Source organism: Aricia agestis, chromosome Z, assembly GCF_905147365.1.
Source record: "Aricia agestis chromosome Z, ilAriAges1.1, whole genome shotgun sequence".
NCBI lineage: Eukaryota > Metazoa > Arthropoda > Insecta > Lepidoptera > Lycaenidae > Aricia > Aricia agestis.
Genome location: NC_056428.1, coordinates 35,426,115 through 35,451,307, shown reverse-complemented (window position 1 = coordinate 35,451,307; position 25,193 = coordinate 35,426,115). Strand labels below are relative to the sequence as shown.

The following is a 25,193-nucleotide window of genomic DNA, read 5'->3' as shown; positions in this document are numbered from 1 at the left end:
CAGACAGACAGACAGACATGACTATAGTAACTATAGTAATCGTTATCATTACACTTACTAATCAATCAATATTATAATATGGCTTTCGTAATAGCCATATTATAATTTTTACCAATAATCATTAATCACTATTATATTAATACGCGAGCGAAAAACTTTGAATCCCTTTTGACGAAAAATGCGGAAACGTAAGTGAATGAAATTTTACACAGTTATAGTTTATATGGTGATTGAGTGCATCGAGCTAATATTATTTCGAAATTATGCTTTTATCATCCATTTTTTAACAAATAAAACATGGATGTGAAAATATGATAACAAACACACCACAATCTGCACACTACCATCTTTTTGAATGACTAGCCTATACATACGAATTACACTCTTGTTTGTGGTTGAAGTCTATTGTCAAATTAAAAATTGATTGTTGTTTTTTTATTAAATATGAACCAATCAATACTTTAAACGGGGAGCCAAAAGAAAAAGATACATAATTAAGTTTAAGGTCGAATTTCGACCATTGGGTGACCTCTAGTAACAATAATTAGGTTACATTAATGTTAACGTATAGATAAATTTCCTTTCACATGGTTTACCGAATGCAATCGCGATTCTCGTACAAAAACACGAACGGGTCCCATAAATGGTTAGAAAACTCGTTGCGCCCGCGCAGGAGGCTTACTACGAAACCGTTTTGAGACTTAAACAGTCGAACGAGAATGCCGCGTCCTACTCAAACAACGTCATTTCTCGTTTGTTAGAGTAGGACGCGGCATTCCGATTCGTTCGGTTGAATCTCAAAACGGTTGCGTGGTACGGCCTCAGGCACGGAGGTACTGGACGTTTGAAAAACTTGTCCTCCGCCTGCTACTGATTTGGCTATAACGACATGACGTGTATTGATCAATATTTATCGGGGCTTACACACCGGGATGTGGGGCCCTATTTACAATATTGATTTGCTTGTAATTATTACTGCTAGTCACGCTGGTTAATAAAGTTAGAATATTGTATTGTTAGGTACTCGTAAGTCTCACATACACCAGTCCTGGTTTTTGCTAATATTTTTCAAAATATAACTACAAATGTAAGCCGTGATTTTTTTTCATCCATACTAATATTATAAATGCTTATGCCACAGGACCCCCCCCTCCCCCTTATATACGCCCATGTCATCTACATGTTTCATGTTAAAATTAAATATTATGACGTCAACATCTTTAAATTTTAAAACATTTTATATCAAATACTTGACAAATCAGTAGGTAATAATTAAATAAAAATAAAATTAAGCAAAGTGCGGAAAATCGCAAAATGATGATGGGCAAAAATGTATGGGCTGTGGTATTGGGCTCAACAGGAATGGATTGTATATTTTAGGAAGGTATACCCATGCGACGAGCCTTAGGGTCAATTTAGACCGCAACGCGACGCGTAGATTCATTTCTGAATTTGTATGGATTTGACAGATTCGCAAGACGTCTTACGCATTTGAAATCTGTCAATTCAGTACGAATTTAGAAATGCATGGCGTCGCGTTGTGGTCTAAATTGACCCTAAGGCTTCCCTTCACGTAAGAAAGGAGGAATTTACATGGTGGGTCCGGGACAGTTTGGTATCGTGATTCAGCGCTAGACTAACTCGTTTACCGTAAGTGGAAACGTGCACCAAAGACGCTGGCGCCAGACTACAGGATGAAGGAACTTCATGCCCTTTGCGAGCCATCGGCTATGCACGACATCGACTTTTTAATGAAAGCTAAAAATACCCCAGGCTCTAGGGTCTAGTTAAACCTAAAGAAACCTGCCACTTAAGAACTAAATGATTCGTACGTGCAATTAGTAGATTGGATTTATGGTGTATGAGAATTGAATTTTAATTAATGAGATTTAATTGAAAATTCTATTCATAGATTTTTTTAAATGTGTATTTCCAAAATAAAATATTATATCCTCGTTTCTTCACTCGTGAATTGTAATTTAAGTTTTAACGTTATCATTTTCTAATTTTTTTCAACTGAAAACTTATTTTTCATAGGATATGAATTAATAGCTATATCCAAATTTCTTAGAGACCAAATGCCATAGCCAAATACGTCCACGATGTGAATGCAGGGCTATAAATATCTATAATTACTTGTACATGTGATTAAATAGTTAATGTCGTGGGATTGAACAATGTTGAATAGCCAACTGAGCCACTTGAGCCGTACTTTATGTTACAGGCCGTTCAGGATTATTCTACCTCGAACAGGACCTTTATCACAATGATATAAATAACACTTTATATAAACCGGTGAAATAACTCAACATACTATCGCTGGGGCGGCTTTCAATGCTCTCCCTTCATTTCCAATCGCACACGTCGTTGATACATCGTGTGTTGTTTTCGTTATATAAAAACAGTCTTTATAAATCCCCTTTGCAATTAGATAAGGATGAAAGGATGACAGAAGTCCAAATGAATATAAATATAATGCTCTTAAAAAGAGTGTTTTTCATGTCAGTTATAATTTTTCCGGATCATAGCAAGAAATTTTACTGCGTAAGACTTGTTATGGTTGTGACTAAGTGTGGTACTCTAATGATATTTACCTGCCCATTTATGATGGCTGAAAAAGCGGTTGGCGCCGGACGTTATTAGATTTATTTACTTAGTTGGAAAAGTAAAGGAAAACATAATTAAAACTAAAATAATTATTCAAACATATATTATATAGTCATAAAGCATACTGTAAAATAAACAAAATAATAAAGTAGCTATATTATGATAAAAATTATTCCATGTTTGAGTAACAATTCACAAGTGAAACCTGAACAAAAATAGTTATAGTTATAATATTATACTAGCTGTCCCGGTGAACTTCGTGTCACTTTAAAACCTTCCCTGGACTTCTACGAATATTTTAAGACTAAAACTAGCCCAAACCGTTCAGCCATTTTCGAGTTTTAGCGTTACTAACATAATTGAAAATCCATTTTTATATATATAGATTATATCTTTAAATTTAATTAACTTTAATTGCCATTAGAACAATATTTCAGAACTTACATAATATCAACATCACTGGATTAGTGGACACCAAAACAAAAAACTAGGCAGCTGTAATACAGCTGTCTAGTAAAAATACTGCTTAAATGAAATTAAGTTAGAGCTTTTTCATCATAACGATAAACATTAATAAACTGTCATTTTACGCAATGTAACAGTACTTTAATTCTCTTCAATGTCTTTAATAAACCGAAACAAATTGTTTCACAGCTGTCTATAAAACATCATATTAATTTGGTGTAATAAAGCGCGAGTTTTCTTCTGTGTATATAATTTTCTTTAACTGCACTCGCTGGGCAATGATTCGAGTCAGTCTACCGTCGGGTAAGAGCGAGGGGCGACGTGGCCTCCTCAGCTCGACTTACCACTTTTCGCGCCACACGATTCAAACGAAATTGTAATTTTATATTTCGAATATCGATACTTTTTATATAAGTCGACAGTGCCTCTTTTTGGCGTTTTTTTTTTTAAATTATAATGTCAATGAGGTTTTACGAATGCATGTTTGTGTTATACTTCTGTATGTAGCGGTATTGTTCCAATAGTAATTATTATTGACGGTTCTGCACAATGACCTTGGGGTTTGATTAGGGTGAAGGCCCCTTCTAAAGCTGGTTTAGGTATGATGGAATATCCGCTCAGCCACCCCCGGTACTTAGGGCGAGTATACACTGTACGTGTAGGATTTAACTGACGCTGAGCTCCCGGTATGTAATACATTTGTTTTACAATGAGCAACTATGTAATATATCAACTGGTAAAAGATATAGAAATAATATATTTTATGTGATAAATAAATTCAAGTATGAATTTGGACGCACCAAATGAAATATTTTATTCTTGTGTTTATTTTTTTCCTTGTGCGGTTTAGAATTTTTAATTATAGTTTGAAAGTTAAAAATATCTATTTGTTTTATTTTGTTGCATGTTGTAAATTCTGTTTATGTTTGAGTAGAGCAGAATCGACTCTCATTGCGCGCTAAGAGATAAATTTTGTTTCTGAGTAAAACTAATGACTTAGATATTTTAAGATAACAGTCTTTGGGAATTCTGGCCACAAAGAAATCGTGTGTCTTACTCTTACATGTTAACCGGACATAAGAGGTCTTGTTTATACATTGTATTAAAACTAAGTTAATTGTGCGTTTTATGTATTGAATTAAGCTAATAGTTTTATACAACCGTGTTAGTAAACTGAGAATAAGACAGGACTAATATATCAATGTTGAAGTCTTTGTCTTATACGTTGGTAAAATTATTTGACTGACAAAGACAGACACGCAGATTAGTCCTGACTCCTGTCTTTATCTTTGTTTAACAAGTCGTTAGCGTGTAAATAAATGTGCATGTATCACGGATTTTCGAAATACCTGAATCGACTTAGTCGTCGCTAAGTCGTCCTACATTAACATGCGAGAAAGTAGACATGATAGCTACACTATATATTACATACGTGTTTATTATACACTTGCTAGTTGCTACTGATATAAAATTGGAGCGAATGTATCCAATAATTGTGTATAAACAATAAGAGGGGCCATGTTGCTGACCGGGCTAAATCAATGTTTGCTAAGCGAATTGTACTGGAGCTGATACAGCGGCTATCTATTTGTTTTGTCGGAGTATTATATTATGTATTAGTTTTTCTCAAAATGTAGAGTTAACGTTCAGGTAGTCTGAAATCTGTTTTGAGGAAATAGTTAAGGTCGAATACATTGCAGAATATAGTTTACCTATACAGCGTACTATACTCTACATGTTGAGAATAAAGTTAGGGCAGTCTTAATTCTGGACTAAAAATTTGAGACAAAACCGTATAAAGTTTGAAATTGTAGAGTTCGTCATAGAGTATGTTTCGTTGTTACGTTTGGTGATTGTCGTTATTAAATATTATAGAAACATTCAATCCTTTCATAATAATAATTACTCTTCTCGATGAGACACAACAAAGTCGCGATTTTCCCAAAGCGCAAGGAATATCGAGCGGTACCGTTGATGTTGATACTGTCGGGAAGTCGACAACAATGGATGATGGGCGACGGATTTAAATTGTCTCGCAGTAGACGCTTCCGGCGAACTACGGTTAAGGACAACCGGCCGACCCTCGGGGCTCCCGATTTCACAAGGTGCACTCGGCGAAATAAGTGTGTCCGATTATGACATTGATGATCGTTTCGAGTTACAGGACGAAAAGGTGTTCAGGAGATTCTCTAAATAACATGACAAAATACATTCAGTCACAACGGAATGAGAATAGGTTTAGAGAATGCCTACATGGAAAATACAATCGTCTTCCTTAATTTAAAGGTGTTACTGAATGGTCGTTTTAATGTAATCTAAAGTCTTCGCGCTTTATAGTAGAGTCACTATAGTATTTTAGCTTGCAAGGAATTAGATAAAGACAGGCTGGTGAACTCCTAGGTCTGAGGAGTAAAACTTTTAACGTTAACGGACTAATAATCATTATTTAAAGTTCTCGTTTGCTGTTTGTAAGTTGAAAGTTCGGAAGACTATTAAGAAACGAACTAAAAGTAATGCGTAATATAAAAAATTCTCACGGATGAGGCATTAAGATGTCAGATACACCGATATTTGCATCACAATGTTCGAAACTCAAAAGTTAACAACCGTTTAATAGTAAAACCATGAATTCGTTTTGAAAGACTTTAAAATGTCTGTCGTATACTGGATTGAAATACGTGTATCTAATGTAATGGCCGTTTTAGGAATCTATTGCGAAATATTAACGTTGGTTTTACCTGTATACTAGCTAGAGGTTGTAAAAATATAATATTTAACCAATTTATTCATTTCTTTCAAGCTCCCTTAAAGCTAATCTGCTCTGAAGTGGATAATACGCAGGCGCATATGAAAACAATGTTTGAAATGATATTCACAGTAAATGCTCTCTTGAAACCAACCCTTTGTTAATTACTCGGTTGTATTGAGATACGTATGTCTATCCTGCCGGTATAAAGAGCGTACCTAGCCCGACTCCCCTCGCAGACCTTTGAGTCTCCCACTCTTCCAACTTTTAATAACGCTGGCTGGGCGAAATATAAACATACTTGTAATATGTACGTCTACAATCGCGAATTTATTGATTCTAGCTCATGCTTTCAGAATGATTGAAATCTCTATGCTCTACTATGAATGGATCGTTTTTAATCAATATAGAAATGTGTTTGGAAGAATCACTTGTTTTAGTTTGTGTAAATATGAAAATTAATCATTGTGTGCATAAACTCAGTAATAGCTATGTAGAGCAACAGTTTTCTTTTAAAGAAAATGACAAAAAGATCTGTTTATTGGTGAAATATCCCACTTAATTCCTAAAATCAAAACTGAAGAAGAACCAGAAAGGGTACTACACCGTCATTTACCTAACAACTTCTTCGTCTCGCCAAAACCTCTCTTGCAAGAAGTATCTCTCTCTGAAATGACAAGGTAAATGATATGTAGCAACATGTCATATTAGCGAAAGCATAAGATTGGTTTATAATCGGTGTAACATGCCCATTGTCTTGTATGTAATTATCTTATTTGTCACCGCTCGATAGAAAGCCTCTCTCCGCCTATTGTTCGCCTGGAGTCTGGACGCATGGGAATCGGAAGTGCTTGTAAAAGCTTTGTTGTGATCTCTATTAATTTCAATCGGAACATTACATGTTCGAATGACAATAGCTATGAATGTAGTGAGAAATCGCACACAATCTTACTTATTACCATGGGAAATCTTTTATCAAAATTGGAAAGATTAGATGCCCAATTGCGTGTGTTCACGTGTTGAATGTAACTGTTCTATTGAAGTAATCGATTGTTGTGGAAAGGTTAATTTATTTGTAATCTGCGGGTATATTCGTGTTGCGTACGCTATTGTCGGTGGCGACTGGCGAACGACGAATCGATGCGTGCGTATCACGCGAACTTTTACTACTACTACTACGAACGAACACTCTGTTGAAATTGGTCGTCTTCACCACACCTACATGAGTTGTTGCTTTATTTGTCCAACTATATGCACCATATAATTTAGTGCTTTGAGTGAAATGATATTATGTTTTGTTACAACAACCCAAAGCATCATCACAAATATCAATCATAATGAATTCTCTAATAACCCTACACGAATTATAAAGTAAATAACAAATTAAATAGTTTCCAATAAAATAGAGCATGCTCTACGGCACGTTGTTGTCGAGTAGGGAGTAGTGTAAATACATCGATCTTTTCATTCTATTCATTTAGAATGCATTTTTTACATCTTGTGGGCAGTCGTAATTGGTCGCTAAGATCTAAACGCTATTTGAAATGTGTAAGAATTTTTTATACCATGGGACATGTAACTTGTTCCTGAGTGAGAGTGATAACGTAATGCAAGTTTCCGTACTCAGTACTGCCGCATGTTAGCTTCCCGAGACTCGTTTGAGTTCCTCACGATGTTCTCGAAGTGGACTCAACCCAACAGGTTTGTTAAGAGGATACCACAGCGGCTAGAGAAATGAAAAAAAAGTACGTGTAATATCTATAGCTGTCTCCCTTACCTCAAGCCTATACCGCATAACGCGATAGAGACAACTGCAGAAAATCCAGAAAATCAACGATTCGTTGTCCCCTGATTCCTTCTCCAAAACTTAACCGATTTAAGTACTTTTTTCATTAAAGATTAAAAAAAGGCTTGAGCTGTGTTCCTATGTTTTGCTTTTTTTGTATAATTTATCCAAATCTGTTTTCTGGACGTTTGAACACAGTGGAAAATCTGGCCATTTTTTTGGGTTTTTGAACGTTCATATCTTATTTAATAATTAAATTATGAAAAAAAGAAAACATAGGGACATTGTATTAGTGGCCGTAGATATTCAGGAAAAAAATTATAACTCTACTAGCATTATCCAGGGAGGAAACAGGGGACAACGTTTGTATGGAAAAAATGGCGGTGTGGAATCCTCTTAAGAGCCGTCTTAAGGACTAAAATCACGTACGGCACAAAAAGCGGCTCTTTCTCGACGGAATTTAGTAATTAACGACTTTTTACATCAAAATATATTCAACGTAAAGTCCCAAGTATAATTATGTTCAGCGAATACCTGTTGCCGTATGAAAATTAGACGTAATTAAATTCTAAGCGAAGGAAACTAGTAATTACGGATATAGTGGACAGTAATTGTTTTTAGGATTATAGAAGTACGATTTCTATGTATAACCACGTTCCACGATACTTGTTGCTGTTGAAATAAATTGCACTCTACAAAACTATTGTATTATTACAGTATTTGTAGTACCATTTAGATTTTAGACTCTACATGTCAATTCTAGGTGAATTATACAAACATTTTGCAAGTGAACACTACTTTTTTGGCGTAAGAAGAAGTCCAAAGCAGTCCAAAGACTAAACAACTATCATGTCAAATTTTATCAAAATTTTCTTGAAGAAGCAGTTAACATAATATAACACACAAACATTCGCCACACAAACATATTATAGGCTTTGAATTCGTTGTGTGTGCATTTAATTTTAAATTGATCTAATACCAGAGGGCACAGGCCGAGCTACGTCGGAAGGTAGAGACTAGAGTTTCGTTGTCACTTTCTACATCTTCTCATACACTATACCAACCAATTTATCAGCGTATTATATGACACGACTAGCGCTTTCTATGCGGCCTATCGCGTCATTGCCTAGTCCTTTCACGTAAGGTCATTAAAATTATAGTCACATTGCATTGCAGTGCGGATTTGTTGATGTAATTTGCCTATAACAAAACAATGGCAGCAGAAAGTTGGATGTTACACAACTGAATGCATTTGTATTTATATTGATGTTTGCTAAACATGGATGCATTGGTCTGTCTACTAACAATAATAATGATCATCATTTTCGGATTTGTGTGAAATGTGCGTTTGGACGAATGTCCAGTTTGGCATGTAGAGACATTGTGGGTGAAGGATTCAGGGAAAACGAATATAGTTTTAAGGTAATACGCACTTAGAACTCATAAAATTAATGTAAAGACAAATATACCACACACACAAACATACGGTCTACCAACATACCAAGTAGACCTTATAGTTTATAATTATATCATCGCATGCATTTTCATTAAGTATATTTTTCCACATTGACATTGATTCAGCCAGATTTTTTTATAAGAATGTGCACGTAGTTTGAATTTAAACTTTATGAGGAATATCATCATGGGTAAATTTCGAAAACAGGCCGATTTCTAGTAAGTAGTACCTATTAGGTTAGGTATTAACATGGTGCATAAAGTAAAGTGAATAAAAGGAAATAATATAAACTACCGCCACTCCCTCACGCATCGGCCACTTTTAATTCCCTTCATGTTTGAATGCCTATTAAACCGGATATAAAATGGTCGTCGATGCCAAGCTTTATGTCTCATAAAATTAATACAGACTCCTAATTGTTGGCTGCCTACGATCTACTTACGCCATAGATTTACGATCGATGCACACACCTATTAAAGTTCCTTGACATTCAGTTAAAGTATACAGTAGGACATAATATCACGTTATCCTGCCATACAAGTAGACATTATACTATGTGTGTCATTTTATCTTGAGTAAATATATAATATATATTTCTGTAATTGTTACATCAACATAATATTATTATTTACTTATCAGTGTTATTACTGCATCCAAATTGATGACAATGAGTCACTGAGTGACTGCCGGAAACTAAAAGTTTATGAGAAAAGTATCTGGTGCGTGTTTGTGCATCGGTGGTTAAGAGTGCGTGGTATTTTGAAACAGATAGCTCGTAAAATAACATTAAACGCCACGGTTATGTCCCTATTGTTAGGACTGATGTACTTATATCCTTAGGATTAATCTTTAGCCTACTGCCTTAGTCTGCTGATTGGCATTGTTGAGTGAAAAAACCGGCCAAGTGCGTATTACGCGCAATATTGGGTTCCGTAGTACCGCTACGTTTTGAAAATGTTTGTATGGTCAATGAACGTACATTTATAACGTGTTTTACACTAATACCAACAGAATTTCAGTTACATTCAAAAAAATTTGAACGAAAAGTTCCTTCGCCGAAAACATTTTTTTTTAGTTCATCGACTATTACTCAATAACTTATGAAGTCTTCTTAGCCGTGATATTTTCCTTTTAAATTCTGTTGTTGATTACGGAATCCTAAAAGGGTTTTGTCAACTCTATCTGTCCAAATAAAATGAAATTAAAAGTTAGACCTCAAATAAAATAAACAGATTTTAAAGTTAATTACTACATATTATAAAACAAAGTCGCTTTTTCTTCCCTCGTGTCCCTTTGTTCCCTTTAATCTTTAAAACTACGCAACGGGTTTCGAACGGGGCGAAGTAATTACAGATTTAAAAATTGCGGGACGTAGCTTTTGCGGCGGTACCGGCCATTAATGCTGGCCACGGGTAGTAATGAATATAAATCAAAACTACTGAATCGATTTTAAATTTTAAGTTTTTCAGTGAGTGACATAGGCTATATAATTTATACCCGTGCGTAGCCGGGGCGGGACGCTAGTAATTATATAAATGGAGATTTAGATTTAGACAACACAGCGGGCTGCTCTCGCTGTCTCGGCGATGATATCTCTCGGTTCCAATTGGCTGCCGGCGCGTGAGGAATGCTCCGCTCCGGCGACACTAGAAACCGTCGCACGGAATATTCATCGTACCTAATGCCGTCATCGGTCTAGGACTCGTTAATAGGGAAAATAAACGACCACCGCATCTTATAAACAGCCGCCCATACGCCCGGCTAAGTACACTAAACAACTTTCATTAAATCACACGCCAGGAAATATATTCATCTGGCTTCTGTCCCTTCTAATCATAATTATAATTTCGTGAGTAATTATAAGCTCCGTTTAATGCTGCAAGGAGCAAGGAACGTTATAGACGACCCGCTTTAACAGAGCGATAACACCATTTCAATAGGGAACATGCAAATATATTATTTATGAAAAATTTGCTACGTTTACTACGTTATTTCCGAATTAAAAGTAACTTGAAACGGAACGGATTTCAAAACACCAATCAGCGTTCAGTGACGTCACACATGCCGTCCCCGCGTTCCGTTTAGCGTTAAAAACGATCAAAATGCCTCCATCTTGAGCGTTTTGATCGTTTTTAACGCTAAATGGAACGCGGGGCGTGACAACTTTTTGAGAGTATGGAGTGTAGATGGAGGAGAACTATCTCTGTATGTAAAAAGTTTCCGCTGAAATGCGTTAAATTTGGGTGGCGCTACAGTAGCAACAGGGTAAATTTTAAATCATTTAGCAGCTTTTATTTCAGCTATTTTAGGTTATATTTTTCAAAATATATTAAGTTATTTTATATATATATAGTATTAAGTTATAACCCAGTAATTCTGTGACTCGGCTATTCGGCTAACTTCAATTTATATTTTGTCACCAACGGCTACATTCATTCCAAACCCTTTGCTGCAGCTAGCGCCACTCTTGGAGGATTTTTCAACTGTTATTTAATGCGTACAGCTGGACACTTTTTCAAATATCCCACATCTACCCTCCATATTTGAGAGGTACGATCAGGTGGGGCCATTGTAAATAATTGCCAAATAGTAGTGACGTTATACAGACTATAGATCCGTTTTGGCGCCAAAATTTAAATTTTCTATTTTAAACCCTTATTATCCTGTTCTGAGTTTAAACAGCATTTTTTGCAGTAAATTCCAGTGTTTTAATTTTTTTAATATACTTGTGGTCTATTCTACATGGAGTTCTTTAAAATAAAAATAACAATATCGCATCTTCCCTATTGTAATTGGTTCATTAAAAGACTCTCATTGCGCAATTATTACTCAATATTAGTATTACTTAATATTATTCGTTGCGGATCTGTGTTCGTTACAAACACGGGATATCGATTGCTGTAGTTTTCCGACTTACGACACCTGATTTTCTACAGCAATTTCTTCCGACGTCTCATAAGTCGCAATAGTTATGTTACGTGGCTGGCTTTCTATGAATAGTGTAATCTGAAACAATGGTCGGGTCAGCCGTGGAAACAGGCTATCGCGAGCAGATACTATAATGTAGATTACGCGGTCATAGTGTTGCGAATAACCGATGCCCGAAGGAGTAGAGCGTAAGAGATTCACTATCCAACCGTAACATAACAGTAGGTGCCGGCATTTGTAGGTCACTGTCGACATAAATCAAGACGAGCCTTTTATATACTTTAAGTGTAATAAACGGCGTATATGCACTCGAAATATAACATTAAAATTTATTATATTAGTATTCTCGGCGACGCAACGCTAAGCGTATCGTCTCCGAAGTTACGAACAGTTATTGCGTTTACGGTGAAATGAACATTTTTGTGTAACAATGCTCAAATATCACCGGCGCTCTCACAGGCACAAATCACCCGTACGCTGCTTGCGATGGAGGTTTGTATGTTTCTAATATGTCATTAATTACTGTTTGTACGATCTCGTTTAAGTCAATGTTCTCTAATAAGGTAATTTTTAGGGTTTCGTAGTTTTGATTAACCCTCTTAAATAACAACTTTTTAGGACCGACATGTATTCTTATAAAGGTCCTATACATAAATTAAACAAAAAAAAAAAAAAAAAAAACAACTTTTTATTGAACAAGCCCGACGGCCGCCATTCACAAAATTGTTTGCTTAATTTGATTACTGTTATTTTCTTTTGTTTACAAATGTGTGAGTCCTTAGATACCGCCTGTGATCATATAAAAGGGCCCGTTGTCAATGGTGTGTGGTCTGGCTTATGGAAGCCTGACCACCATTGAGTGGAAACGATTGTATTATGTCACACATTTCACTCAGCGTAATGAATTAGTGCTAACTTCAAAGATAGTGAAGCGGGAGCCAGATATTGGATAATGGACTGCATTGAAACATGTTTATATGCAGCTACTGCATGTTGGGCATGCTAATATTGCTGATTCCCGCGATAAATACTTAGTAGCCGTTATCTAACTTCGTGGTCTACTCTACTTCTGTCGCAGTTCGTCAAAATCATAATTTCATAATTTACACAATGCAGAAACAATGAGCCAGCCTTCCCTCTGAAGTATAGGAGGGAGTGCAAAAGTAGAGTAAAAAATTATAAATGTGGTCTATATTGTCTAGGTCGTCCGGGGACTCGGACGCGGCGAGCACGTCGGCGGTGGAGAGCACGCTGGAGCGCCTCCGCGGCACGCGCAGTGCGCTTGAGGAGCTGTGGTCGGACCGCGAGCGCCGCCTCGAGCTCACGCTGCAGCTCAGACACTTCGAGCGGGACGCGCTAGAGGTGGGTGTCTCATGAGTTCATGACGTCAGTGCCCAGTGGGCTAACGGCCGTTTTCAATATCCTATCTATGCATAATCCTTGCTACTGAAGGTATGCAAATCTATCTTTTTGTCGATACTAGCGTTTCAATTAGAGCCTTACATACTGACAGATAAAATTTCCTATCCTAGTTGCCTATCTATCGGCGGGAGGACGCACAGTGTACGGAGGAGACGAAAAATCAGAAATTTTCTATTTTCTTCAATTTTGAATAGGCATTAGTATAATGAATGCGAGAGTAGAACACCCGCGTGACAATTCGCAATAGTTTTGATGTTACGAGCTACCAAAGCTTAGCGATTTTTTGCGGCCCGGAAGGGAAAAGTCCATATTTCTCCAAAACATTTACGTAATAAATAAAATTTTGTTTCGGCGCGTACGGTGTTGACAAATGTGCGATCAGCTTTAGACGCCTTTTGTTATATAAAAAATGGTTAAATAAAGTAATAAACCTTTAATAAACACACAGAAACCATAATTTTATGCATTGCGTTAAAATATACACAAATACTATTGGTAAACAGACGTTCTAGATACCGACTTTTTAACATGTAGGTTAATTCTTGTATTTAAATACAGAAGAACAATTTAATGAGTATGATCGTTATGAAAATTAAAGAAAGCATATAATTACACCCTCGAATAAAGGTTGTTTAGTATGACAGCTGTTAAATATTTTGAAAATAATTTATTGCACTAGTAGTAATTAATTAGCTATTACTGTACATTTTATACCTTCCTATTATTTAATTACCAAAAAGTTTTTGCGCACAAAGTGTACTTACTCGCGATTATAAAGTAAAGTCTACAATAATATATTATGTTGGATGAAAATTTACTATTCTGGTATGGAACGTGCCCGTACACACTTTATTTTTTACATTTTAAACTACTAGACGTTTTGACACGTACAACTTGCTGTTTCAACACGCTATTTCTTCTAAAGAACTACTAACTCCATAAATAAGTTGGAATTCGACAGTTATTTCATTACGACAATTTTATCAACAGAATTGCTAACAATAGCATTCCTCATTGCAATAGCTATTAAACGATATACTGATTAAATTTTAATTACCAATGCAAATTACTGCAAATTACAATTAGATATCTCGAATAGCACATTTGAAGAAATAATAACGAAATAGAAAGGAAATTCTGTTTATTAGTTTAATGATTGCATTACGAGCAAATTAATTGTTTAATGCGACTGACAAGGTATTGTTATCCTCGCTGGAACTTTGTGCGGAGTTTTCAGACACGAAATTACAGCGTAGAGTTTCCTACTTAGCTTCGGCGAGCACTTGAGAATTTTATGAATCTGAAAGGGTGGAAAAAGTGTTTTAATTTCCATTTATTAAAATTTCAATTCTTGTGACGGACAAAGGCGTAACAAACGTAGTAATTACCATTTCGTTCCTCCGACAAAGCCACCCAAAGGGGGCGATGCTGTTGTACAGTAGCGATACTTCAAACAATATACCTTTTTACTATGACAACAAGGTTTAAAATTGTGTATTATGATTGTAGGTGTCATCTAGACTGGAGCTATGGGGTGACGAGTTACAGCGCACGGAGCCGCCTCGCGATCCGCAGCAAGCGGAACAAGCGCTCGCGGCGCACAACGAAAGTGTTGCCAGGATGCAGCATGCCACCTTCCAGGTATGTGGGAAAATCTGTAAATGATTACGAATATTTCCTGTAGGTACTGATGTGTCGAAAACTATTCTTGTCCATTTTCTTATAGACAATTATATAAAGCTGGTCAAGCACGAACCGTCCATTTATCATTTCTCGGTTAAAATAAAAAAGGCCGCAACACAACTGCAGCTCTTCTAATGTTGCGAGTGTCCATGGGCGACGGTAATTGCTTTCCATCAGGTGACCCGTTTCCTCTTTCCTAAAAAAATATATATACCGTTTGGACGGTGATTTAACTATTCAGGATTTTGACGGCAAACACGCCATTTAGATTGATGGACGGTTCGTGTATTATCAGCCGTATTACATTGTGTTAGCCAACTCTAGTCTCTATTACACATTGGGTATTATGGGGGTACTTCACATTAGTGACAAATAGGTAAATTAAATATTATGGTCTTCTCTAAATGCTATTCTTTATATTATAAGCCTTTTAATTTACTCTTCATTTAATTCATTCTTCACAGTAACAAGAGTGTCTGAGTGGCAACACTTGACTTAACAATATTCGTACTTTGAAGCTGAAATGCGCTAAACTCTTGAGACTGTTGTTCAGTTCCCAAGAGACATCAGTTATAATATAAATGCGTATTGTTCCTAAATTCTGCATATTTCTGCATATAAATTTGCTCTTTAAAGTACTTTCCGGTTCTACTTGATGTTATTGTTCAGAAGCTGCTACCATTGTTATCTAATAGTTTAAGGACCCTGTACAAGTTAAATATGTACTAGATGGAAATATAGGCTCAAAGTTTAAGTTAGCGGTGGTGAACTAAAATGTATAATATCAATAAAATTACATTAGTATAGAACGGTAGATCACCTTCATAACAGACTACATAAATTATATTACAAAAACGTACGTGCGCGCTGGACGTCTCACTTAACACTTCTGCTGTTCTACACTTTGACAACACCAACCTAGCCTCTCAATATATTCTTTAGCAAAAACAGACATTTAATGAAAATTTCTTTTCAGGTGGTACAACAAGGCCAGGAGCTGGCGGCGGCGATCGCTGACGCTTCAGACGTGATGGCGTCTTCATCTGACAGCTCGGAGGGCGCTCCACTGGATGCGCAGGCGAGGGTCCAACTACTGTTGGAGTTCCTGCACGACAGGCAGCTGGATCTAGAAGAGTTGGCCGAGGAGAGACGAGCGAGATTCGAACAATGCGTGCAACTCGGTGGGTATCTAGTGTACTAGTCGTAAGCACGTAGATTTTTGTACATTTATCTATGCGATCTTGCTTGTAACTTGCCAACAAACATAAACATCGAAATCACAAAGATAATCACATAGTAAGTAAAAGAGACGTATTATAGGTAGGTAGAGTAGAAATTTTCTTTCGCACACACAGGCTAACATTGCAAATCTCGGCCTTTACGCCTGTGAAAACAAGATGGCGTACGTACGCAAGTGAAAAAGTAATTTAGGTCTTTCAAATTTTCTCCCTATAGTTTGTGCGTTTTAAGATTATATGGGTGACACATTATAATAGACAATAGTAGGGAAGTTACCTAAGAAAATTAATCGATAATTTAAAAATATCGAATCACTTCGTAAAGGAATTGCAATCGAAATTATCGATTTCGTACTGATGTTTCAGAGTGGCGCCGGCGATTTAAAATGGCCGCCCTTTTTATCGATTTGATTTCGATTCAACAGTGTCAATCTCTATTGGCTTATGTTCCATTTCATGCATCTGACATTTTTCAAATATTTTCGTAACAATAATTTTCACAGTTAAAATTTACAATTATAGAATAAAAATATAAAATTTTTATTCATTTACAATTATAGGAAACATTTGTTTTTGTAGATGGAATATAATTTATTACATTTTGATTTTTTTTGTTTTCTTGTAAAAAACCCGTAGCAAGGAATATTAGAAGTGTCACCCATATCATCTTAAAACGCACAAACTATAGTTTGCGACTCATGTATTTATTCTAATTTAAATACCAGTACAAAACTTGTTAATTAGAAAATTAACAACTGTGAACTCCGTTTCCCCAGGTCAATTCCAGAAGGATGCGGCTCAGGTGGTCAGTTGGATACGCAACGGCGAGGCGATGTTATCTGCGTCCTTCTCTATCCCGGGGACGTTGTCCGAGGCGGAGCAGCTCAAGCGAGAACACGACCAGTTCCAAGTGGCGGTGGAGAAGACGCACGCCAGCGCCGTTCAAGTGAAGTACAGAGCGGACGCGCTGCGTGCGGCTAATCACTACGACCCGCATACTATAAGGTGATATATACACGAGACTTTGTATATCTGATATCATTGATTCAAAGGCAGTTATAGACCAACGTTATTTGATCGGGCTATGTCAGTGTCGTGAGTCGTGACCAAACGTCATAGAACTACGAACGCTTGCTATTACCTTTAGATTTGTAAAATAAAGCAAATCGCGTCCTGACTGGTTGAACGGATTATGCCCGGCGCCGCCATGCTTCTTTGTTTATTCATTTGTCATTTACATTTGACATTGTTTTACTAATCACTGATTTTCATCTTCTCTCAAATTAACTCTTCTATTTTATACATCTTATTCAAAAACTGCGAAGAAAAAAACTTAATTATAAATGAATAAACGGACAAGATAGCGGCATATTCTATTAAATAAATAAAATTCATGAATAGCACATATTTTATATTAATATCACGTTATAAATCTCGTTGTGTACTCGCCTCTATTTCTCGTTAGTTTAATTAGCAATTGATTTGTTTTCATTCGCGCCCAGTACTTCAAGGATCGTCTATGTCGCTGTTATTTATTGGCATCGAATGGGAGTGCATACTTTTGAAATAACTTTTTTTCCGCGTATAAACTAAATAATATAAGGGCGGTGGTAGTAAAGGCTGTGGTATGAGTATTATGCCACCAACACTTTATCCGTATGCGGTCAATACCGAAACTCATTATCCATCAAATCATATCTACAATAATTTTTGCATTCCTAATCTTAGCTATATTATGACTAATCATTGTACCAACAGAGAGATATCAGAGGAGGTGACAGAGCGCTGGCAGCGCCTCGTGACTTGCGCCGAGGAGAGGCACAAACTCGTGACGGCTTCCCTCAACTTCTACAAGACGGCCGAACAAGTGTGCTCAGTGCTCGACTCACTTGAGCGCGAGTACAGACGAGACGAAGACTGGTGCGGCTCAGCTGCACCCCCTAGCGAGGAAACTCAACAAGCGAATCTGGATAAGGCAGCTCAGGTATGTATTAAATCAATAATAATCTACATTATTAACGAAAGTGTAGACTCTGCACTTCCTATTAGTAATCTCTATTAAAGAATATTCTACACCGTATTGACTTGTAAAATGGAATACAGATAGAGAAGGGATGAATACGAGGTTATAAGCAGTAATTACAAACTACCCCTCTTAGACCCAATTTCACCAACCTCTGTTTGTAAAATCTTAACAAGGCATTACTTAACGGACCTTGGAAAATTAAACAGACTGTTAAAATACTTATGTCCCACAGTAAAAATTTAACAGCGGATTAGTAAATACAATGTTAAGTGAACAACGAGTGAACAACTATCAATTTGTTCATTCTTGTTATAAGGCGACGAAATTGCAATGTACAAGATTAATACAACATGTTTGCTGCAATGTGTCACCTTCTTCCATAGTAGTATAATAGTAGATAATGCGACCAAATTAAAATATCACTGATCGCATACATTCGTTACGCTATAATAGTTCTTCTTAATTTACCAGGTTAATAATTATTATCTGTCAAAGCTGAAAACATGAGTCATAATACAAACTTTTATTTACATATTTCGGTTTGGTAATTTTGATACAAGTTAGTATATTTGCAATGTCAAGGAAAATCCGAAGGCTGAATTTTTGGCAAAGTGAAAATAAATAATTATTCATAACTATGAAAATAATTAATAATAAGGACGTAGCGGAAACATGGCGGAAAGTCTCAAAAGTCAAAACAGATTCTTTTATTGATATTGCATATTATTGTCTTTGAAAGTTGTTATTTTGACTCATATAACAGCCTGTTATGTATTTAACGGACCTCCATAGCAGGAATTAAATTTAACACCGTATTAGGTGATTTAACATGACATTAGGGCACGGTGGAACGCTTGATAGCTCTAACAGGCCATTAACTGATTTAACAAGCCATTATTTATTTAACATTGCTTGATGAAACTGGGTCTTAGCATCGCATAGTAAAAGTGAATGTAATTATTTTAATCCATATTATAAATTATTTAATTAGCAATGTATTAAATTACATTCAAGGTGGCGGCACTAATAGTGAAGCATGGCGAACAAAAGGAGGCGTTTCTCAAAGCGTGTACGCTCGCGCGCCGCACTGCGGAGACATTCCTCAAGTATGCGGCGCGGTCGGCGCAGGTGCACGGACAAACTGCTGCGGCCAGCAAAGCACATCATGAGCAGACGAGAGCTATACTCGATACGCTACTTTCGCAGGAGAACAAGGTAAGGGTTTTATATTAATACAAAAAAAGGCATTGCTTAAAGAAAGGAAAGCCCGTCGCACATATCGTGCATGTACTGTGAAGCAAACTAGAGAGTCACTTTAGATATTACAATTTAGCTATAATAATCAAAAGTGATACAAGATCTACCATTGATCGTACTATCGATTGATCGCACTGTCCTCGTTTCACGTTATATCACAGTCAACGATCACACGCTATCGTAAATTATAATTGATAGAACTTTTGTTTTTTGAAATGTGCTTTTCCTTTTGGTTCAGTTTGATCCGTTGTCCAGATTGTCTTTAATCAAAGAAATATTATTTCATAGCTTTGCAAATATGGTGCTTCAGTAAATTCTTTGACCCTAATTTCGCGGTCGGTCATATGGTGTAAAAACAATATAATTTATTACATGCTAAAAATAGACCAGATATAGAGTCGTTGAGTCTATTAACAAGGTATAGGAATAGAGCCAATTAAAATTGTTTTCCGTATCGCAGTACAATAGACAACAACAATAAACCGCATATTTATTATTTATCTTACAACCGTATTGTGTGCATCGTATTTGCACTGCATCAACAAACAATCGCACGAATCGGATATTGATTGTTTGCATCCGAAAATGTCACATGTCACCTCGAAAATAACTATTTAATAATAAATGCTATCGCATATAATCGTGTCGGAGTCATCGTCGCGTGTCGCGCTACCGGTGTGGCGGAACAATTGTTTTGTACGGCGCGATGGTATCTGACAGCACGCGCTCTGCCCACGCGCAATCACGCTCAGTGTACCACCATGGCGCGAGTTCTCATCGCCATGGCTCCTTTCATTCCAGTAAATTACGCTTTTATTTTACTCGGCAAGTGTATGTGGAAACTAGTTTAGTGTAGATATGCAAATTCATTTGATAACACAACATTTGGCCTTATTGAAACTCAACGTAAGTGTGGTTTGCCAATTAAAGACAAAAGAAATTATTGAGTGTATTGTTGTTATTTTTTGTGTTTCCGGTTATAACGCTCAGTGCAAGATGCAGTGCTTAATCTTTATATTTGAAAACATAAACCGTATCATAATTAAACATGAAAACATAACGCGAGACTGAAAAATTATTTCTTCTCTTATATACAGTATTTCTTAATTTATCAAAATAAATTAATCAAGAAATACTGGTTTGAAACATTTTTGTTTTCTATGAAGATTGATGGTATATTTGAAATGAAATTGATATTACTTGTAAAAGTAGAGTTTGAAAATATAATTAATACAGCCTGGTGCGATACTTACCACAACATGCACAGTGTATTATTTTGAAATCTAATATTCTAGCGAAATATAACATTATTTCTGTTATACAGGTATTGGAGCACTGGACGGTGCGTAAGAAGCGTCTCGAACAGTGTCAACAGTTCGCCCTATTCGAGCGCTCGGCTCGCGCGGCCGTAGAGTGGATCCGCGAGACGCAGGAGCGGTGCGGCGCGGCGGCGGCGGTAGCTGCGGCGGGCGTCGCGCGCGAGAGCCGAGAACGTGTGCGCCTGCTCGCACAGCTGGCTGACGGACTGGTGGAAAAGGGACATCCGCATGCCGTGCAGATCAAAGACTGGGTGGCAGCGGTAGACGCTAGGTGAGATGTGTATGATGTATGACATGTATGATGATTTCCAGTTAGGTAAATATATTTTTGGAAAGTCTGTTTAAAACTTTCAGATCGCAACTCCTTTTAGATTAGATAAACTTAAAATTTTATAACAATGGAATAGTTTCTGCTATATTTCTACTATAAACATTTCGACTATATTTGGTAATAGTTATGTCTACTCAATTATATTATACTTTGGTTATAATACACAGATATGCGGAGTTCAGTGGTTCTATGGAGGGCGGCGAGAGCGAGGCGGAGAGTGACAGCGGTGTCGCGCCGTCGCTCGTGTCCACCCAGTCTGTGGAGAGCGAGTCGCGAACCGAGCCACAGCCGCCCGCGCCCGGAGATGATAAGCGACGCAGCGCAAGACGAAAAGAGTAAGTTGTTCTTTTTACCCTACTGTGCCAGAGGGAGGGTTAACAATTATCATAAATCCTACAGTGCGCGTTGTTTGCTTATGATAGGGTAACGAAATAATATAATATTCAATAATTGAAATTCATACATAATTTGGTTAAACTCAATAGTAGCTTGTTCTGCCACTTATTTGACTCAAGTTGAATTGTCAGTTCGTGCAAACTCCACACTGTTTTTCAGCACGAGCTATGAAAACATAACGATACTGTGGTTACTACATTATCAGCAGCCTATGAACCACTCTTACAGCTATCAGTGCGCTCAGATTGCATGGATGTGACTCCCCCGGGACTGTAGCGCATCCGCAATGTTCGCAACAGCCAGTATAGACAGTTTACCAGCAATACTGCGTAAAAGATCGCCCTCTATGATGCGAAGAGTGCGGGACAGGGCCTCTATCATGAGCTCTTAAATCCATTCACTTTACGTCCTTATACTTACTGTATAAGGACGTAAAGTGAATGGATTTAAGAGCTCATGATAGAGGCCCAGTTCCAACATCTGAAGGAAATTGCTATAAAGCTAGAAAGTCTAATAATATTATAATTATAAGAAAACGTTCTGATCTCAAATTTTGTCACCAGATTCATAATGGCGGAGTTGCTGCAGACGGAGCGGGCGTACGTGAAAGATCTGGAGACGTGCATTACGTGTTATCTGCGTGAGATGCGCACAGACCCCGCCTCCGTACCACCAGCGCTGCAGGGCAAGGTAATGTTGTTTATAACTAGCAACAGTAGCAAAAAGTAGCAAATGACGAGTTTTCAATCGTTGTGTTTCATTAAATTGATAATAATATACTTTGTGTCCTATATTATATCGATTCGTTTTGATCTAATGTAAACATAACTTGGTTGCTATATTGCTACAAATTTATGTCATAACGCGTGATCAAGAAATTGGCTCATTTAGTTTTATGGTCAAATTTTACTTTTTTGGTTTTATTAAGATTAAAAATATGAATCCGAACATACTATATCTACAACTGGCTGACAAGAGACGCATAGACGTATACGCCACGATTACATATTATGTGTACTTATAACAGTATCTAAGTCCATCTACAATGGCAAAGCACCTAAGCGATATTCGACTAAGCCTTTGGGTCTTCAGACTACACAAGGATAAAGCTTAGAACAAACCTACGCGTCAGTGACAGGGGACGCGGTACGCGATACTGGAGCGTCTGCAACGCGAAACTGGCCGTGCACACCTGTCAAACCGTCAAACTTTATTAATTTTGTTAATGAACAGCCACTGAAGACGCGCGACTTTATCTGGTGTATGCTAAACTGTTGTGGTAATGACGTCCTCATACTTAACGTCAAAGTCCTATGCGTCGACGGATGGACATGAGGGTTGCGAGGTGCTAAGCTTGCTTTTGATTTGGAAGGTGCAGAGGAATAAAACAGACCGCAAATAATCTGTGTCCACAATGGCCAAGTCGAATTAATTTAGGCGCCTACCACACGTGCATGCTCGACTACAGATTTGCTTGCTCATGCCGGCTTGAACACTGAACATTGTGCATGTAGTTGGTAAAACAGTAGTACGCGCAAGCCCCAAAGTTTGGCTTGATGGTTTTGCTTGAAATTCAGGCATGCGCAAACCTTCGTGTAGAAACTTGTCTGCGAGTGTGGTTGGAAGTTCAGTGTTCAAGCCGCTCTTTGTCAGTAAAATGGTGTTAAAATGCGCGCACGCTGCTATAAAATGGCAGAACTGACGATTATATGTACGTAACATATAATCGTCAGTTTGCAACTGAATTCATTAAATTATAAAAATCTCTGCTCGCTTCGTAAAAGATCAAATCGAAAGATTATTCTGACAGGAATAAAAAATACGCATATGAAAAAAATATTTTATTATCAATTTTGTCACATACTTTATCAATTTTGTCACTAGCAAACACTGGAAAAATAAAAGCAAAAAAAATAGTTCTTCTTTGAGAAACATTGTTTATACGCCGACGATCTCGGCAAGAATGTGGCTTGCGCATGCATGTGGTAGATAAGTCAGTCTTGGGCGATTCCATTATCGCGGATGCAACATTTTGACGCACTTAAAGCGTCCTACTGACAAAATAAAACAAAACACATGTATTAATAAATTATCTTTTGAAGGGATACATTTTAACTAGTTCAATTATAAATTGTAAATTAAAACTAAAATAAAATCTAAGAAAAGCCACAAAACATGTTTGAAGTGCTATCGCGTGTGCAACCAAATTGGTCATGTGGCGTCAGCTGTGTTAAAACTCCGTTAGCTACTTCCCTGAACAACCTTTTCTGATAATCTGCGTGCTGGCAGGCCGTGGCCGTGGACGGTGGGTGTGGGTGTAGTGGGGTGGGGAAAAAAATTGAAAAAAAAGTAGGTTCAGCGACTTTAATTTTTTTTCCAAACAGTTGCTCTGTATTTCCTTTGCACCCAAAAATTTGAAATTTGAAAAAATTAATAAATAGCCATTTATATAAGTATTCATAACTTGACAGTTGAAGTGCACTTCTTCCACGGCGGATGGCATATTTTAAGCTATTTTCTTATCTTTTTAGGGTTCCGTACCCAAAGGGTGAAAACCTATATTACTAACTACAGTGCAAAATGTCTAATTTTTGGTTAAGGACGCCATATTTAACGTTAACCATAACTGCTCATACTTATATCCAAATTTTTTCGTGAAAATTTGCTTTGGCTAAAGTGTTGTTATAAAAATATAACCATAACTTTGACCATGACTGTAACAGCTATAATCACGCCTCTGGTGCAACCCACTCTAAATAAGTCAATTTGACCGGATGGAACAAGGTTTTAGATTTATAGTGAATGTTATCAAGCGAAATTTAGGTGTATTTTTTCTGTGGACCTTTATTAAGCTTTTACGTCCACAGGAGGAGGTGATATTCGGCAACATCGAGGAGATTCATCGCTTCCACGAGCGAGTGTTCGTCCGCGAGTTGGACAAGTACGAGACGATGCCCGAAGACGTCGGCCATTGCTTCGTGACTTGGGCTCGCGAGTTCGACATGTACGTCGCGTACTGCCGCAACAAACCCGACAGTAATGCGGCAGTTGTGCAACACGCGGGAGACTACTTTGAGAGGTAACGTACTCAATCTTAACCACCTTACGAATAAAAGATCTATGGACGCTTCACACCACGTCAGTCTGGCCCTGTGCTACTGCTAAGTAACCGAAGGACTTGTGCTACGGGTACCAGACAACGGAAATATATTTAACACTTTTAGACTAAGTATACATATATTTAATTCACATTCACATTTTTATACGCCAATATGACCCGGAATTCGGAAACTTTGAAAACTTTATGTTCCGGCGGCGGGATTCGAACCCGTGACCTCCGGCTTGAGCTACCGACGCGCTCATCCACTGAGCCACAGAGGTCGTCATAATCTGCAAATCGGTATACAAATAATTGTTGTGTACAATGTTTTGTCCGTGATAAGTTACTAAAGTGGCTTGACAAAAAAGCACAAAACATTGTACATATTGGTATACAGTGTGGGTTTCTTTAGAAGGAAGATGGTAACTTTATA

The 25,193-nt window shown here is 37.2% G+C and overlaps 1 protein-coding gene across 4 annotated transcripts in view; it reads left to right on the top strand.

Annotated features, from left to right (window-relative positions):
- LOC121738546 (triple functional domain protein) overlaps nt 1-25,193 on the top strand; it is a 149,740-nt gene that overhangs the window by 17,487 nt on the left and 107,060 nt on the right. For all 4 annotated transcript variants that reach the window (XR_006037302.1, XM_042130685.1, XM_042130684.1 and 1 more), the window contains exons 15-24: nt 13,191-13,350; nt 14,920-15,051; nt 16,070-16,274; nt 17,108-17,336; nt 18,090-18,315; nt 19,372-19,572; nt 20,939-21,204; nt 21,432-21,599; nt 22,224-22,350; nt 24,528-24,739. Coding sequence is in view for 3 of the 4 variants with exons in the window: in XM_042130685.1 (XP_041986619.1) it covers nt 13,191-13,350; nt 14,920-15,051; nt 16,070-16,274; nt 17,108-17,336; nt 18,090-18,315; nt 19,372-19,572; nt 20,939-21,204; nt 21,432-21,599; nt 22,224-22,350; nt 24,528-24,739 (1,926 nt within the window). In the remaining variant the exon portion in view is untranslated. The remainder of the gene's footprint in view (nt 1-13,190; nt 13,351-14,919; nt 15,052-16,069; nt 16,275-17,107; nt 17,337-18,089; nt 18,316-19,371; nt 19,573-20,938; nt 21,205-21,431; nt 21,600-22,223; nt 22,351-24,527; nt 24,740-25,193) is intronic.